This window comes from Neolamprologus brichardi, chromosome 6 (assembly GCF_056152115.1).
Source record: "Neolamprologus brichardi isolate AB-2024 chromosome 6, ASM5615211v1, whole genome shotgun sequence".
Lineage (NCBI taxonomy): Eukaryota > Metazoa > Chordata > Actinopteri > Cichliformes > Cichlidae > Neolamprologus > Neolamprologus brichardi.
In genome coordinates, this window is record NC_142109.1 from 36,197,065 (window position 1) to 36,215,740 (window position 18,676).

General features: G+C 46.4%; 1 protein-coding gene across 4 annotated transcripts in view; it reads right to left on the reverse strand.

The window, feature by feature from the left end:
* Positions 1–18,676, reverse strand: part of sh3pxd2aa (SH3 and PX domains 2Aa) — a 102,213-nt gene that overhangs the window by 45,029 nt on the left and 38,508 nt on the right. For all 4 annotated transcript variants that reach the window (XM_087842215.1, XM_087842214.1, XM_087842213.1 and 1 more), the window contains exons 5-6: positions 18,578–18,669; positions 2,232–2,257 (exon numbers count right to left, since the gene is read on the reverse strand). In XM_087842215.1, the coding sequence (XP_087698341.1) occupies positions 2,232–2,257; positions 18,578–18,669 (118 nt within the window). The remainder of the gene's footprint in view (positions 1–2,231; positions 2,258–18,577; positions 18,670–18,676) is intronic.

Sequence of the window (18,676 nt, forward strand, 5' to 3'; positions counted from 1 at the left end):
GGTATATAAGGACTCGATCTGGTTCTGCCATTTCCAGGTCTGTGCCAGAACAAACCACAGAAGAAGTGTGTTGCCTTCGTTAACAGATACTGTTCCTTTACTTTGCACTTACTGAAATGTTTCAGACGTTTTGTAATCTCTCTGAAATCTAAAGTAAAAGTTCAGACACCCTGTTGCAACACTGACTGACTTCATGATACTTGAGGTCGTGCTGCAGCAGAGACGAGTGGGTCAGTGGGGCGCCGTCCAACCGGGCAACATCCCAAAGACTACGTCGGCAGACACGGATGTTACAGGAGCCGCCTGCCTCAGAGCCTGCAGTGAGAAATCACAAGCTGCTTTTCCGCAGAAGCAATCAGCCTCCGAGAAATCAAATCACTGCGAGGTACGTGGACGTAACTGAATAATAACCCGTCTCTCAGCTCTGTGCTGTCAGGCCAAAAATAAACTCACGATCATTCGCCAGAGTGTTCTTCTCAGAGGAAACCACCTATCACAACCTTCAAGCTGCTTAAAAATCAAGACATCAAGTAGGCCAAGAGAACCATAGTCTCCCATATCCACAGCCTACTTCCTGCATTTTCCCTTCAATAATTCATAAGGAGGCATTTCTACAGCCTACCAAGCCTTAACCCTTTAAGACCTACCATAGAACCAAGTCCACCAGAGCTTATATTATATGTTTACATGCTGTGGAGCCATTTTTGGGAGCATTTCAAGTTGCTATACATCAATACAACCATTATAGCCTAAATTTTAATAATATGTCTGCATTAAGTGCATAGTAATTACATAAATTACAAAAAAGTGCAATAAACTACAAAAAAATTGAAAATCGTTTTTGTTTTTTTAACATATATTTCTAGTTAGAGAAATTTAAGAGGCTTATCCCTCAAAACTGTAAATACAAAAAAGTTGCACAAAATAGTTTCCCACCACAGGAAATTTATTTTGAGTGTCTTCATAGTTTTATTTTTGAAATACACCAATTTTTATACACTGCAGGAAAAACGAAAATAAATATTATAATGCAAATTTGCAAAAAAGCAGCATATGCATCAAAATAAACTATTTCCAGCAGTGCAATATGAGTCCTAAGCATCCCAGAAACCACACAGAAAGTCATAAAGTCAAACATAACTTTTAAAAACACCAGTATAGGCTCATGAGGCCCTGATGGTAAAAAACTACATTTCCGCAAAATGACGTCACTTCCGGTTTCGGGCAGGTCATGGCGGACATGCGATAGTTCACGCTGATGGACGTAGGAAGTGTTATGAACAGCTGATCGGATCGGCAAAGCGTGTTTCTGGAATATTATGTTTTTGTTGCTGCAAGTGCTTTTTATGCAGTTTTTGCAAAGTTATATGTGGAAGGAAACTGTGACCGAGGACAAGCTGATGGCATAAGATGTAAGTACAACTCCTCCGGTTTCATATGCAAAAACAATTGTTGCGCTAGCTCACGTGGTTGCAGAGCTACCGGGATTTAAAAATAGTTACGCAAAACGGAGCGTGCTGCTCTGACCGGCTTTAAAGCCTTAAACATGCAGGGTTCCCATATATGAGTGACTCACATGTACCAATCCTGTGTTAAGCAGCTATTCTGCAGCTAATACCTTCTTAATGAGGCTAAAGAGCGTTCACAGTCACAGTTTTACAGTTGATGGTTGTTTTCTGCTGTTTTTGCCACAACATTTATTACTGAATGCTATTAACCTCTGTTACAACCACGTGTGACAGCCAATGATCAGGCTGATCTCCGCACCTTCAGACGCACCTGTGCTGACAAAGACACATCCCTCCATCTTCATGTTGAATCATTAAGCAAACTAGACGCGTGTCACCCAGAATGCTTTGCCTGCCACTTCGACTGAAGACTCGGGGAAACAATCAGTCGTTCTGATCACATCAGATCTCTAACGACTTTATTCTGACATGCCAAAAAGCTACTAGATATTTCTGAACCGCACCCTGGGCTGTGAGGCAAGTCTGCAGCCAGAAGGAAACAGCCCGACAGCTGTTTGAACCCAGCCCAAAGCACAGAGCGGGGCTCGTTTACAAACCACACACTGACATCACATGAGCAGCAGACAATCCGCAGTCCTGTTTAAGACTCGTATGAGACACAACCCCCCCACCACACCCCCCTGGATGTGGATCTCAAGGAGCAACAAGTGGAAAGAGAAGGAAGGTTAAAGTCAACTTTATGAAGAAAAACGTTGGACTTACCCGACTTGCGCTTGGAGCCATAGTCCCTGAGAGAGAAGCAACACAAGAGGGACATGGTTAGTGACGGGGCAGCTCGGGCCACCACATGTGTGTCTGCAGAAGCTGGCGGCTGCGCTCATGCACGGACGCACGCATGCAATCTGCTTCAGCGCACTGACGAACGCGTGTGTTCGAGGGCGAGCGAGAGCGAGACAGAGCGAAGGATGGAGAGAGAGGGAGGGACGACTTTGGCCAGCTGCCTGCACTCCCAGCAACAGACACAAATCAGTCATGTGACTCTAAAGCGGCACCGCCATCCTCCTCCTCCTCATCCTCCCTGTCAGAGGAGGAGGAGACCTCTCCCCACTTTTCAAAGCAGGAGGATCAGTTGAAGATGCCTTGCTTAAAGGACTCTAATGGGATTATGCGACAAGCCTGAGCTATAAATCGGCAGCGACAGATTCGTATGCGAGGTTCGGCGAGCAGAGTCTGCTTCTGTCCTTAATCAATAGCGACTTTTGGACTGAGGCAGCGTGGTGATTGGGTGAAAACAGTCAGATGAAGGCAGAATGAGCTATTTATAGAAACCTGATAAAAACCTGTCCATCCACGCTTCCTATCATCCCTCCTTTCCTTCCTTCCTTCCTTCCTCCCAGGCTTCTTTTTCTCTTTTGTTAGAATTCCAACTTTTCCTGAGGACAAATAAAACCCTCGTCTGCTCTCAGATTCAGCCACGTCATCCCTGCTACAGTACAGCTAGAAATCAAAGACAGGCAGTAGAACTACTGCATGGTGCTGCAGCAAAGAGCCGAATCCACTAAAACCTGCTGAAGTATCAGCTGACAGAAACCCTGCTGACTTGTACCTGCGCCTGGTCTCACCACGCTCAGGGTTATTAAAGTAAAAAGCATTTTAAGAGCTAAATAAATGAAAAGTAGGACTGAACAAAGACAAACTTATGCATTCATTCTTTCATAAACAACTTAACAGTGCCTGCAGCAGACAGTAACCAATGCTTTGAGTGTTTTTGGAGCGTTGGTAAGTAAGTGCTTTACTTTGAGTTTCCTTGAAACTCTTCAAGGAATTTTAAGAAGTTTCTTCAATTTGTGTTGCAGGTTTAATCATGCAGCTCAGCGCTCCCCAACCTTTTTGCTCCACCGACGGTTTAATGTCAGACAATATTTTCATGGACCGGCCTTTAAGGTGTCGCGGATAAATACAACAAAATAAATGAAATGACCGAGACACAAACTGTGGTATTCTGTAACTATAATATAAACATGAAATCACTGTGTAATTGTGTAACTTTATTAGTAGCGTCCTCCTGAAATGCACCAACAACACTGAGAGTAACATCCTCCTCTTTGACCCTTAATGCTCTCTGGTCGCTATGGTAACCTGTAAACATTTCTTTCAAAATAAGACACAACTACAACACGGGAAAAGACCCGGGGAAACAGAGTTAACGATAAAATCCCTGAAAACCATAAACTTCACACCTGAGCATCAACTCTGGCGGCCCGGTACCGGTCCGTGAGTCGTTTGGTTCCGGTCCGTGGTTCGGGGGTTGGAGACGGCTTTAGGCACCTCGTGTGAGGCTCTCTAGTAAGCAGCTAATGTCCAGCAGATTTCTTCTGTCCATAAAAACTCTTTGGCACCTACAAACCTAGGCTACGTCCACACGTACACGGGTATTTTTGAAAACGGAGATTTCCCGTTTTCATTTTAAAAAATAATCCCGTCCACACGTAAAGGCAGAAATGATGGAAAACGCTGCTAGGAACATGCCAAAGCAGCAGGTGGCGCTATATTCCTAACCGTGTAGAAATGTTGGCCAATCAGAAGTCTAGAAGCCTCGGTGGGAAAAAGTAAACAAAGCTGGGGCATAGAAGCAGAACCGAGTCGTATGTGTGGAGGGACAGTAACTGTGTGTGTATATGTAAGCATTTAAACACTGCAGAGACAATTAACAGTAACAGTATTGTAGAAATTCATTTCACCGAAGCAATACCGTGGCGCACAGTGTGACGTCAAAAAATGCGCACACCTTTGATGCTGCGTTTTCTCCGTTTTTCTCGTCCACACGTAAATGCAAAAACTGAGTTTTAGAAAATATCCACCCTGGCCGGAGTTTTTAAAAATCTCCGTTTTCAGTGACCGAAAACGGCGTTTACGTGTGGATGAAAGGTGCAAACGCATAGAAAAATCTGTGTTTTCAAAAATACCCGGGTACGTGTGGACGTAGCCCAAGTCTCACCAAGTTTTGACCAACTTGGCTCAAGAGCTGGTGTTAACCCCACTGGTGCCAAACCAGTGACTCAAAGCAGCGTTTTCACTCATCAGGTGAGACGACGTTTGCTTATGTGACAACACGTTGTGTTCACAGACACACAGCTCAACCTTGATTACAGCTCAGGAAGTCTTGAAGTCGTAACCGTCACTGCACTGGACCATCGTCCAGTATCGACCAGTATACGGCGCTGAGCTGGTGCAGATTTTGGCCCCAGTATGTTATGTAGGCACATGTGTGGTCTTTACATGTATGCACACACAAATGAAGCTCTGAGATGTCCTTTACTTGGACAGGTGGCGTGGGCGGTCCCTGTGACACTTCATTAATGAGGGGCTTCATCTGGTCATGTAGCACGGCTGATTACACTGACGAGGGCAGAAGCAGCAGGGTGGCCGGCGGTGGAGGCGATGCCCGTCACTGCACGAGGTTAATGAGCACCATCTCGGCTGCACTCAGGTCCCGGCTGGACACATCAGGCACAAACGCCTGGTTGAAGCAGCAGCTCCTGATTCTTCGTGTCACTGCGCCCTCTCCTCTCCATCCCTTCCTCCAGCCCCCTGTGATCTGATGAGCTGTATCTGCCTCTTTGTGCCCGCCCGCAGCACATGAATAAAGCCTTTATCTCCACCAAGATCGCTGCGTGCTAGCAACCAGAATATGCTTCATTGTCACCAAAGTGGGACACAGAGTGAGCAAGGACTTGACCCCTCATCTCATCCCATCCATCTCGGGCTACACGGGACACACGACCTCTAAAACACGGCGAGCGGATATCACTTCTGCCAGTGGCCAACCAGTTAGTGTCTGGATGGGTCTGAGTGGAAAGTATGCCTCGGAATGACCGAGCCAGGATATCTGCCAAGACGTTTGCCCTTTTCACTCAGGATTTTCCGTCGCGGCTTTGAAAGATGCCGATATCCTCTGTTGGGGTGCGAGGGAATGTTTTACATTTCCAGGGAATGTTAACTGCCGTGTTCACATTTCCATATGCACGGTGCTCGTCTTTTAGCCTCCTAATCTGCAGCGGTTTAAAATAACCTTTATTTTTATTCCCAAGTCTTACATCATTCTGCAGCCCTGCAGCCCTGCACTTCTCTGGACGTTACTCAACAGAGGTGCATGTGAGAACGTAAATGTCTGATGCAGGGTTGGACGTTAAATGTTTTTAACCCGTTTGGAGTCAGGGTTAGATTAACAGGTCTCCCTTTGTACTGAAAAGGCCAAATCCAAACGACCCAGTATGTAAAAGGATCACCTTTCCATCAGCCACATGCTGCATGCCTGCTGGGTTAATTGAACAAGCTAACGGTAAACGATCTCCACCGAGTGGCAGCACAATAGGTGCAAGTGTGAGACCTGGAAATGTCTGGTTGTAACTTATCAAGGAGGTGAGGACGGGGCCAGCGAAGGAGGGTTTTTCCTCGAGGAAAACCGCAGCAGAATGAAAAGCACTTTGCTTTAGCGAGCTCCCTGGGAGCCTGTTAAGCTATTCACGCTGTGCACGGTTTGAAAGGCAAATACAACCTCGAAACGCTCTAAACAACAAGTTCCAATCAGGAGAGAAGCTGAACGTGAGCGAGTCCTGGTGCAGCTGCAGACGTTTGCACAGCTCTCTTACACCATCAGATCCTAACAGAGTAACTAACAGCACGTCTGTTCATAAATAAAGGTGAGCTTGTATCATGTGTGAGCTTTCAGACCTGCATGAAGCAGCTCAACAGGCACATTACAGCAATACTGACACAGAGCAGTTAATTACAGCATAAACTACTGTGAAGAGAGAGCGTCTGCAGTCTTTTTGGCTGAACCAGGACGTGCCAGCGGGAGCGCTGCTGGCTACTTTTGCTTTATTTATCGAGGTTTGGATCTGGAGGCATCTGTAAAGCGTTACACAAACGAGGGGAAGAGCACCAAGAGAAGCTGGGAGAACAGAAACACAAGCTCCAGAGTTTAGCCAGTGACCAGAGTCCCGCCAGCTCTCTACTCACATCTACTGGAGGTGAGAAGAGGAAGCAGGAGGTCAGAGGTCATGTGTGGAAGCAGTGCTGGGAGAAAATGCTCATCTGGTCCCTGCGACAGAGTTCAGAGGTTGTTGATGAGCTTTTGTTTGAGACTCTGTAACAAACTACCTGTGATGACAGATCATTGAGCGCACAGATGTTCACGCCGATCAGTCGTGCATCATTAAAAATGGATGTTTCGATAGCGGCGGTGTTTTCACGACAGTCGAAATAAATGACGGCGTTCAGCGTGAAAGGTAAGCAGAGAGAGAACGAAAACATCACCGCCCAGAAGTCACAGGACAGCGCGAGCACGTCAGAGAACTTCTTATCATTTCCAGAGCGTTGAGCGCTCAGCATCGACTGAAACGAAACAGATGGCGTGTGGCACGCGGTCAGCTGACTGAGAGCTTCGGTCCAGGGTGAAAGATTCGCTGAATATTGGATTTCTTCCCCTTGAAGTCTCAACAACAGGCTGGCGTTAAAGAAAACGGAGCTAAACAAATACTACATCTTTAGCACCGCAACCTCGTGTTATGAAAGGAATTACACGGAGCAGCTCCAGCGCAGTGAGGTCAGAGGTCACAGGCGCCTGGTATCTGCTTGTAAGTCTCGTCCTAAAGCTGCTGTTTGATTTTCAGCGGCTTCGGTTTACAAAAGAAACTTTTTAGTGGATGAAAAACGACGGATTTCCTAATGAGAGCGTATGAGTGGGGCAGGCAGATAGAGGGCTAATCGATGTGTTTACCACTATTAGCATAATGGATGCTACTTAATGATTCTCATTGGCCTCCTGCTAGGCCGCCCTGCACCACCAGTAAATAAACACTTCCCCAGATTATCGCCTTAGCCTCTCGCTGCTTCGCTCCCCGCCGAGGTCATCTCTAAGCCTCGTCAAATCCAGACCTCAGCTCCAACCTCCCGCCCGTGAGCCCGCCTACTCTAAGCCCCCCGAGGACCCCCTCATTACTCTCGGGGCCACAACAAGACTGCGGCTCACTCTGGGCATTAGCTGTCCAGATGGGTTTGGAGGAATCAATTAACCGCTTTGTACGCGGGAGCGCCGTCACACTTGGCGAGCAGAGAAGAGATGGAGCAGGCAGCTGAAGGCTCGAGCATTCAGTTTGGTTTCTCCTGATCGTCTCCACCGCACGCTTCTCAGTGACTGATCGGGAAAATAGCAAAATCATTTACTCAAAAGTGTTTCTTTTATTATCCGTCGATGAATTTTCCATCATTTTTTCCAAGTTGACACCATCTAATGTTTGATTTTGTCCTGTAACTTTACCATCTAATAATAGATGGTAGAAGCAGCAGACAGGCGAGGAGTGAATGAAATATGAGACTCGAGGTCAGTGTTTCAGCCTGAGGTTCATCTTAAAAACCCCTCAACACGCTCTGCAGAGCGATTCAGCGCTCAAAGCATCAGCAGCGAGCTCAGAAATCATGACCTGGATCGTGCAGGTTAGGGTCAGAGGTCAGGGGTCGTCACAGGAACATCGAGCTGCTCGGCCTTGTAGCCTTCACCTTCAACTCTTTGTGATTTAGGCTTAAATGCAGAATCATTTTAATCTGGAGATGAGCTCAGCCTGTGATTCAGTTCCTCTGAGGGAACAGAGCCCGACCTTTTAACCCCGCTGACCTCAATAAAAGAAGGATGTCATTAACGTGGCGTGAACCAGCACGTTGGATGTGAGGCCTCCTGGGTTACACCAACACGTCATCGCCCACAACTATTCCCAACGAGCCCCATCACCAGGGGTAACGCTGCCTCTTAAGCAGCCCCCTGTTGGGAGCCCGAAAACTGACCAATCGCACGAGTTCGTGCCTTATCCAGCAATAATCTGATAATCTTGCAGCATCTCTTCCCCGCCAGACACAAGCCAAGGTCAAAGCCTATTGGTATTCACAGAGAGGGCTGTGAGGGGCGCGATGATCGATGACAGCATCACCGCGGCCTATACGATGCCTCCACCGTGGCTCAAATACAGCAGGCGCATAATAACAGAGTGATTTGTCAACGTTATGGTCCGCAGAGGACGGGTTCTCCATTTAAGCTGATAGTTATACGATTACCAACCGTGAGCCCCGACAGATAGAACAAATCGCTGCCCACGGCCATGCAAATCCACTCGATAAAAATGCAAGATCTGCGGGAAAAAACGCCAAGTAAGAGAAGAGGGAATAAAATATGTCTCAGAAAAAAGGGGAAAACAGACGGAGAGGAGGGCAGGAAGCTTTGGTCGGCCGAGAAATTCCACACGGTGGAAATATATCTCACTCAGAGAGAGGCTCGGCTACGAGGCCAGAGCTCGATACACTTATACATGAAGCCGGAGGAGGCGTGGGCTCCACCGGGTGGTTTGTGATGCAGAGTACGCCACCGTGTGGCCAGTTTTTAGGGAGTAGTGAACGACTGAGATTACTGTCCTAAAGACCGCTCGCACATTTAAACACTTAGACTCCTGAATGCTCACGTTAGCTCAGCTGAAGGTGTTTGAACTCACAGCGAGCCTCTGAGGTGGACACCCCCACTGTGTCAGGGACAAACAGTATTGTTCTTATATCAGCAGAATGAGCTGTTAATGCTTGAAGATGTCTGTGAAGGTTCTCAGTCATCCAGGTCATCGTAGTCTAAGGAGCTCGGAAAGAAAAGCGTCTGGACTCCTTTAAGTTTCTAGAAGACGTTTCGTCCGGGAAGCTTCTTCAGCTCTAAGTGTCCCCCCAAGAGGGTCATGGGCCTCCTATTGATCCTCTAATCACATGAAGCAAGGTGTGAAAACAGGGGATTGTGGGTCACAATCAGCCAAGGTTTCAGGTGAACCCATCGTCAGACCTAGCCCCACCCTATCATGTGATTGGCCCATGATGTGAGTGGGCGTTAAGGCGTCAGGAAAGGATCTCAAAACTGGATTATAGATGGCAGACAGTTGGTGCTCGCAGATGTGGCATAAAAGTGACGTCAGCCCTGCCGGCGCTCAAACCGCCACGATCTACAGCATCAGGGCTCCTCAGGTGGACTCTTCTGTTCTTCATGACTCTGAGCTGAGCTGTAGTGCAAAAACTTTCCTGTCAGATGAAGAAAAATGAGATTTTCTTTAACCCTTTAAAGCCGGTCGGAGCAGCACGCTCTGTTTTGCGTAACTATTTTTAAATCCCGGTAGCTCTGCAACCACGTGAGCTAGCACAATAATTGTTTTTGCATATGAAACCGGAGGAGTTGTACTTACATCTTATGCCATCAGCTTGTCCTAGGTCACAGTTTCCTTCCACATACAGCTTTGCAAAAACTGCATAAAAAGCACTTGCAGCAACAAAAACATAATATTCCAGAAACACGCTTTGCCGATCCGATCAGCTGTTTGTAACACTTCCTACGTCCATCAGCGCGAACTATTGCATGTCCTCCATGACCTGCCCAAAACCGGAAGTGACGTCATTTTCACGGAAATGTAGTTTTTTACCATCAGGGCCTCATGAGCCTATACTGGTGTTTTTAAAAGTTATGTTTGACTTTATGACTTTCTGTGTGGTTTCTGGGATGCTTAGGACTCATATTGCACTGCTGGAAATAGTTTATTTTGATGCATATGCTGCTTTTTTGCAAATTTGCATTATAATATTTATTTTCGTTTTTCCTGCAGTGTATAAAAATTGGTGTATTTCAAAAATAAAACTATGAAGACACTCAAAATAAATTTCCTGTGGTGGGAAACTATTTTGTGCAACTTTTTTGTATTTACAGTTTTGAGGGATAAGCCTCTTAAATTTCTCTAACTAGAAATATATGTTAAAAAAACAAAAACGATTTTCAATTTTTTTGTACTTAATTGCACTTTTTTGCAATTTATGCAGTTACTATGCACTTAATGCAGACATATTATTAAAATCTGGGCTGTAATGGTTGTATTGATGTATAGCAACTTGAAATGCTCCCAAAAATGGCTCCACAGCATGTAAACATATAATATAAGCTCTGGCGGACTTGGTTCTATGGTCGGTCTTAAAGGGTTAATATTCTACCTCAGCAATCATCATTTAGCATCGTTAGCACACAGACTGGAAACCAGAGCAGAGGCATCAGTCTGATGTTTGGAGGAGTTAAGCCGTTGCCTGTGTGTGAAAAACGTGTGTAGTTGTAAAGATGATGTGTTGGAGACATAAAAGCTCCAAAGACAAAGCCTTTGCTTTGATATCAGGCTTTTGCATCACAGGAGAGAAACATGTTTGCGGTTTTCTTTCAGGGCATTTCGACGCATCAAAAAGCAAACAAAGAAGAAGAGCGGCGATCCAACTAAGGCTCCATTAAAACTTCATTTGTTATGAAGGCTGCCGGACTTCAAAAAGGAGCAGCTGACGATTGCAGGAGAGTGACATCAGCTCAGAGTCCCGCTTGTGACCGCGCTGCAGTACGCTCCTCTGCAGACAGGGGTCGACGTTGCTTAGACGCTCACACACGGACAGCGTGACGGTGGGATTCGCTCGGGGTCTCCGCTCTTTTTGGAGCTTTGATTGATGGCGCTGGTTCCTGCGCCGCCCTGCCGGGCATGCGGCTCCTTTTCTAATCAGATCACAGTCACAGCACACCGACTACAGTTAAGGCAACGAGCTTTTATGAAGGACCGATAAAGAATAAGACGTCACGACCGGATCATAACGTCCCTCCTTCCTCCTTCCTGACCTGCTCTCCTCCTCCCCCCGAGGGAGATCCCCCTTTCCTCTTTCCTTTCCTGCTCTCCTTCCTCATTTTGCAGGAAATGATAAAGTGCACACATTTCATCACCACAGTAGCTTCAGCTGCCGCGGCCCGCTCAATTCATCACACTCTCATGCAGTCAGCTATTACGGTAGGAAGCTCCCTCCCCAGGCTGACAGCGCCCAGCGAGTAAGTGTGCGAGTGCTCGTGAGTCAGACGCTGCATCAGGGTGAACGAGTGCATCCGTGAAGGGCGACGGCGGGAAAGAAACCGAGCTGAGAGCAGACAAGAGGCGCGCTGACGTCGCTGCAAACGTGCAGGAATATTCAGGCGTGGAGAAGAAACCCTCTCTGATGATGCTGCGTGTCTTTTTGTGCGAGGTGCACGAGGTCGCCGTTTCCTCGCCACTCTGACACACTTTAACCCCCGTCGGCCCTGATACTGAAGCAGCTTATCCATCACGGGTGAGTGAGCACATCGCCTGCCTGCAGCTCACAGCAGACGGGACACTGGGAGGATGAGAGGACGGAGACGGATGCTTCCTGGATGACGGAAAGACTGCAGGACGAGGACACAGCTGAGACATAAACATGGTTTCGGATCCATCCATTAATCTGCTTTCTGCTACCCACCCAGGACATGGCGCAGAGATGTCCACACCTCGCTCTCCCCAGTCACCTCCTCCAGATTCATGTCCTGGATCTGTCCTCTGGTCTCTGGCTCCGCCTCTCTGGTTACTGAAACAGGCCAGCGTGGCATCCATCTCTGCCGTCACTTGAGAACAAGACCTGAACATACTTCACCTCCATCACTCGGGACGCGATTCCTCTCCCAGAGTGGGTACTCCACCCTGCACCCAGCTGAGATTCATCGCCATCAGCCTTTAAGGCGTTCCTTCTCATCTGCGCCGCTTCAAACAGACCAGAGAACGACCTCGACGCAAGCTAACGAACCAACAGACCGCTGACACTCTGGACCCTCGTCTAGAGCTATCGTCTAAATCTTCTTCAAAGCCCCTCACAGGACGCTGTCACTCATATCTGAGCAGTTTTCATCATGATACTCCAAACCTGTCGGCCCACATGTGATCGAAACACCTGACAAAGTCACTCAGATACACAGTGTCCACCAAACAGGTCCAGCAGCACAGACGTCTAATAATCAGCTCCAAGCTCAGTCTGATCAAAAGTGTTCTGATGATGAGCGAAACATCAGGTCCTTTCATCAGTGTTGGGGACCCGTGCACCCGTCAGCTTCCCGTCCTCCTTCTTTTCTCTGCGGCTGGAAGCTGATGAGAAGCTGTCGTCGTTCGCTTTCTTTCCAATTAGCACTCGGGTACCAAATTATGTCGACTCATCAAAACGCCGCCTCGTTACGCGGGGTGAGAGGAAAAGTGGGGAAGGAGATAAACACACGTGCGGGCGTTCAGAGCGTTCAGAGATTAGCGGCGCCTTCTGGCAGCGTGTCGAGCATTTTAAGAAGCACCGGGCAGCGAGGACGTCTGCACGCCAACCGTATTTCACAGCTTGGATAAAAGCAGCGAGCGGCATCTACAACCAAGAGAGAGCGCCGTTATACAGTTTCCTGTGACATCACAGAATTAGTCACTGCGCTCACCTCCACAGTGAGGACATTTATAGCTACACTGACGCATCTATATAACATGAAGTGTACTTATATTAGTATTTTATAGAAAATAAACTTTAACATCACGATTAGATCTCCAGTTTCACGTGCTAATTCTTGACAATAGGCTAAAATAACTCTTGGCTGTAATGCTAACGCTCTCGTCAGCAGCCGGGGAAGCAGCGGTGCCGATGCTGCTCAGTGGAGATGGTCTCTGGTGATTCGCTCTCGTCTGCCTGGAGCCAGAATCCTCCGGTTAATCCACATCAATATTTTAGGCTTATTAACCCTTTAAGACCGACCATAGAACCAAGTCCTCCAGAGCTCATATTATATTTTTACATGCTGTGGAGCCATTTTTGGGAGCATTTCAAGTTGCTATACATCAATACAACCATTACAGCCTAAATTTTAATAATATGTCTGCATTAAGTGCATAGTAATTACATAAATTGCAAAAAAGTGCAATAAACTACAAAAAAATTGAAAATCGTTTTTGTTTTTTTAACATATATTTCTAGTTAGAGAAATTTAAGAGGCTTATCCCTCAAAACTGTAAATACAAAAAAGTTGCACAAAATAGTTTCCCACCACAGGAAATTTATTTTGAGTGTCTTCATAGTTTTATTTTTGAAATACACCAATTTTTATACACTGCAGGAAAAACGAAAATAAATATTATAATGCAAATTTGCAAAAAAGCAGCATATGCATCAAAATAAACTATTTCCAGCAGTGCAATATGAGTCCTAAGCATCCCAGAAACCACACAGAAAGTCAGAAAGTCAAACATAACTTTTAAAAACACCAGTATAGGCTCATGAGGCCCTGATGGTAAAAAACTACATTTCCGCAAAAATGACGTCATTTCCGGTTTCGGGCAGGTCATGGAGGACATGCGATAGTTTGTGCTGACGTCTATTCTAACATAGGAAGTGTTATAAACAGCTGATCGGATCGGCAAAGCGTGTTTCTGGAATATTATGTTTTTGTTGCTGCAAGTGCTTTTTATGCAGTTTTTGCAAAGTTATATGTGGAAGGAAACTGTGACCGAGGACAAGCTGATGGCATAAGATGTAAGTACAACTCCTCCGGTTTCATATGCAAAAAAATTATTGCGCTAGCTCACGTGGTTGCAGAGCTACCGGGATTTAAAAATAGTTACGCAAAACAGAGCGTGCCCACTCTGACTGGTTTTAAAGGGTTAACAAATAGACCTCTCATATTTGGATTAAATAGGTCATGCAAAATGAAGCATCAAAGCTGGCTGGTCCAGTGATTTGAAACATTTTTGGCTACAATTTCTGAAATATTCTAAAACTGCTCAAAAATTCTGCTTTAAAGAAATAAATGTGTGAAAGGGACAGGAAGTAGACGAGCAGACTAAAGTCTGGACACCGACAAACTCAAAGCCTTTTCGGTCCTGTTGTTAGTTTTGTGGGAGTGATCAGAGGAAAGCCGAACTGAGCAATAACACAACAAACACAGATGATTCTGATTCCTCCGAGCAGCCATCGTTTACCTTCACCGCAGGTTTGCAGTGTCTGACCATCACCACAGGAGCCAATAGTTACTGTGGGCTTTCCTGCACTCTCTGCTGTAGTGAGCTGGTTTTGCAAACCACTCAGGTACTCCTGGAATCCATTTCATAGCGAGAAGCAACAGCCCATCTTTAACTTAAGACATGAAGAAAAAACTCAACGACTTTAAACGTTTCTTCACGTTCAGCTGCAAAAAGCATCAAATCCTTCATCACATCGTCTCAGCTGCTGCTAGGAAACCACTACTGCACACATCAGGTATCACACCTGAACCTTCGACTCCTAAGAGTCCCAGTGTGAAGAGTTTTAGTTGAGAGTGTTGGTGGTTTATTCCGGCTGCTTGTTATTTAATACTCGATAGTCTGCAGAGGTGCTACCATATAAAAATGGATGAGGCCACCTTGCTCCACTAGGCAGCCTCGCCTTCGATCAGCTGAGGATGTTTGGGTCCTGCTGGACTACAGATTGGCAGAAAGTTGCCAACAGGTGCCCGGAAGTCCCAATTTTAAACGTATGAGTTTAAATTAGTTTGAAAACTTTTAAAATGTGACTTTATGTCTCAGAGTCTGTGACTCCTGAGATCTGAAACAACCAGACGGTGAGTCACTGTATCCTAACACATTCGTATTTACAGGCAGGCTGGGGGCAGCTACAGAGAAATATCCACTAGTAAAGCGCTGCCCCCTGCTGGTGAGGTTTCCATTTAATTCTGCAGATGGTTCTTTGGAAAGCTGCTGGAAAAGCTCCGGGTGACGACAGAGTGAAGCAGGCGGTGAAAACAAAGAGTGTCCACAGCTGATCTAAAAACCTGACTCGTGAAAGTGCGCGCACACACACACACACACACACACACACACACACCTACACACACACACACACCTACACACACACACACACACACAGCGGGGTGTGTTCACACGCCGCCTTTCTTCTTCTTCCACAGCTCTCTGTGGCACACAAACACACACTGTCCAATCATGGCTTGGAATCAATGGCCACTCTGGTTGCCGAACACCCCCTCCCCCATGGTTCATTTTCATTTAGCAGATGCATTATGGGTAAGGAATGAAAGGAGCCCATCCAATTTAGCCGAGACACAAGTCGAGTCGTCTGGATCACGACGTCTAACTAACCGAGCAGAGCTATTTGTTAAAGCAGACGGCGGGCGCTTCCCCCTCCTGAGTATTTCCTTCTGTTATTAAGGCGGCGCGAGCGCCTGCAGGGACGCCGAGCGGCCAGGAGAGGTTGGAGCTCCATTTGATCCAAATCTACCCGAAGTGCTTCCTCACATCCTGCGAGCTCTGTCGTTCCACGTTCAAGAAAATTTCATGCATAAACCTTAAATGCGTGTGTTTCCATTTAGATTCACTTCTGATTTATAGCTGGTTTCAATCTGAACGTGATCAATGAATATAAATGAGACTTTGCTTTTTTCACTGGAAAATGAGTTCAAATGTGGTTTTCGTTGCCCTGACGCTGGGCACATTGATTGTTTTTTTAATATTAATGCATTGATTTGGTTTTCTTCTTATAAAATACCCAAATTAAATGGTTACTTGGTAAATGGCAGGGCGATTAGAAAGAGCCCTCTGTAACAGCTGGTTGTTACAATTAAATTTCATCACAAGATGAAATAAAAGGGAAACTGTGCTGCGATGTTCTTCTCTGATGGGAAATGCATTTCCTTTTAATTTACAGCTGTGAAAGCAGGAAAGAAAGGTGCTTTTCAGATTTTTGTCCCAGCTACGCTTCCTGTAAACACAGAGCTGCCGTAAAAATCACAAATCCAACCGAATCTCCATGCAGAGCAACAAAGCAGGTGTTTCTTTCTTTTATCCTCAGCTCTAACAGCCATGTGGCTTTTTTAAAAGACATCACTGACCATGTTGGAGGAGGCTGGACTGCTATGCTATTAGCTAGCTCCAATAATAATAAGAATAATAACAAATGCTGCTAATTAGTGTTCTGTAACATCCAATTAAAATCCTTGAATTTCACCAAAACTGAAGCACAGGTTTCTGTAAAGGTCTGTCACTATAGTAACCTTGCAGCAGCCATATTATTGGTCACATGATGTCATTAAAAGGCTCCAACAGCACAAACAGGTGCACTGGTCCAGTTCAGGGACCCAGTTAGCTGAGGTGTAGCTTAGCAGAGAGCTAGCAGCTACACCTGTCACTCAGTGGGACTACAACAACTTTAAATCTATACATGGAAGTCTATGAAGACTGACTCACTTTTAGAGCCGACCTCCAAGTGGCCACTGGAGGAACTGCAGCTGTCATTTTTCACCCCTGCTGCTCGTCTGACTGTAGCTCTGCTCAGTGGCAGCTGTAGGTTTGAAACGCACGCTACGTAAGCAAAGGTTTGCAGCACGCCTGTGCTCCCCTTAATCATGGCGTTCCTCAGGGATCAACCTTTGTACCCCCGTTCATTCTGTGTGCACAGACTTCGCCTAGTGCACTTTGTTAGTCGGTGTTTCGCACATCCTTGAAAGTCCTTTAACAACTTTCACGCGCTGCTTCTTGTTTTGGCATCCGTTCAGTTTCAGACGAGCTAAATTAAGTATTCAAAGTAATTCTGCATACCGCTGTGTGCAACAGATGGAGGATAACAGGCTGCGTGTGATGAGGTCAGTGCTTGCACACATTATTGATGCTCCACATGTATGACTTCATCTCCCACATACTCTGGCAACAAGATTAATGGGATTTCTCCAGGAGGCTGGAGGAGAGAGGAGGAGGAGCAGAAGTCAAATGAGAAAAACGGGAGAGATGAGACCGCAGGTGTGACAGAGTGTGGACGGCGAGGGGACCAAAGCTGAGCGAAGAACGACCGTGTCGGCGCCGTTGTTTGTAACCTTGAGCCGTCTCGTCAATTAAGCACACTTGAATTTACGAGGGTGAGTTAGACACAAAGAGTTAGAGGAGGAGGAGGAAAATGAGCGAGGAGAGACGCTCCGTTACTGGCAAACGCAGGAAAGCAAGAGGTCAGTGAGCAAGGCGTGCAGAGAAGAGGAGCCTGGATGGAGCAGGAGCGGCACGGCTGTCTCAGTGCATACAGGAGCACATTACCAGTGAATACTGTGATACTGGCATTTGAGGTTTGGAGAGGAGAGTGTTCTCTAATTAACAACTACCCAAAGGGGCCATCTCCTGCTATGAAACCAGTCATTCTCCTCCTCCCACACTCACATCCATCAACTGCTCTCCCTACAACAGCCCTCCCTCCCTCTCCGCCTGGCCTGCTAGGAGGTTTTAACGAACTCAGTGAGAAAGAGCCGAACTGGGACTAGACTAGAAAGCGAGAACAGACAGAGAGGCAATGAGCTGAGCCAGTGAGTGCTGGGAGTACTGGAACATCTGAGCTGAACATTATCAATCAACACGCGAGATTTACTCCGTCGTTTAGCATCATGTTTGCATGCAGCGCAATGCAATTAGTGCCAGCAATTTACAGTGTCTGCATGCACGTGTGTGTGTGTACTGCATAGACTAATCCAGGCTGGAGGCAGAGCAAACAAGCTGCCTTTCCTGTGGCGGCATCTTGGCTGTAAACCTGTGCAATCTAATCAACATGCTACGCTCAACTTCCTGTGTGGATTTGTAGTTTATTTGACCAAGAAACAGTAAAAACTTCCTTTTTCTACGACAAACTACACGCATCTAAATGATTTTAGCTTCCTTTGCCATGAAGTGTGTACAGTTAGCTACATGCTAATGCAGCGGATGGCTATCAAAATGTTGCTAATTAACCAGGAAAACGACATATTTTCACTTTGCCAACACTTTCAGCTGCTTTAATAACAACATTTAGCTTAGTGACAAAAGTGGAATTGTCATACAGTAAAGCTAGCAAACAGTAGCTAACGTTAGCTACGCTCAGCTAACGTTAGCTACGCTCAGCTAACGTTAGCTACGCTCAGCTAACAGTGACGACACCAGCTGGTTATGTGATTAAACCCCTGAAACACGGAGCAGCTGTTGATTTAAATGCTTTTACACTCGACTCTTCATCTTTGAGAGGAAGAGTGACACGTCAAGTTTGATAATGCTGATGTCATAGCCCTCCTTTAAAAGTGATGCCAATCTAAGCCACACCCACTTTCACCTGGAAAGGTGTAAAGCTGATTCAGCTACAGAAATTAGCCAGCGGATTAGCCTATACAGAACCTGTGTGTGCGGTGTTTGTCCACAGTGTGCTTCACTCACTCCACGGGGGGGTTGATGTCCTCAGCCTTCGTCTCGAAGAAGCGCAGCACCTCTTCGCTCTGAGAAATCTGAGGAGGGAGTCGCACCAGCGCCTGCAGA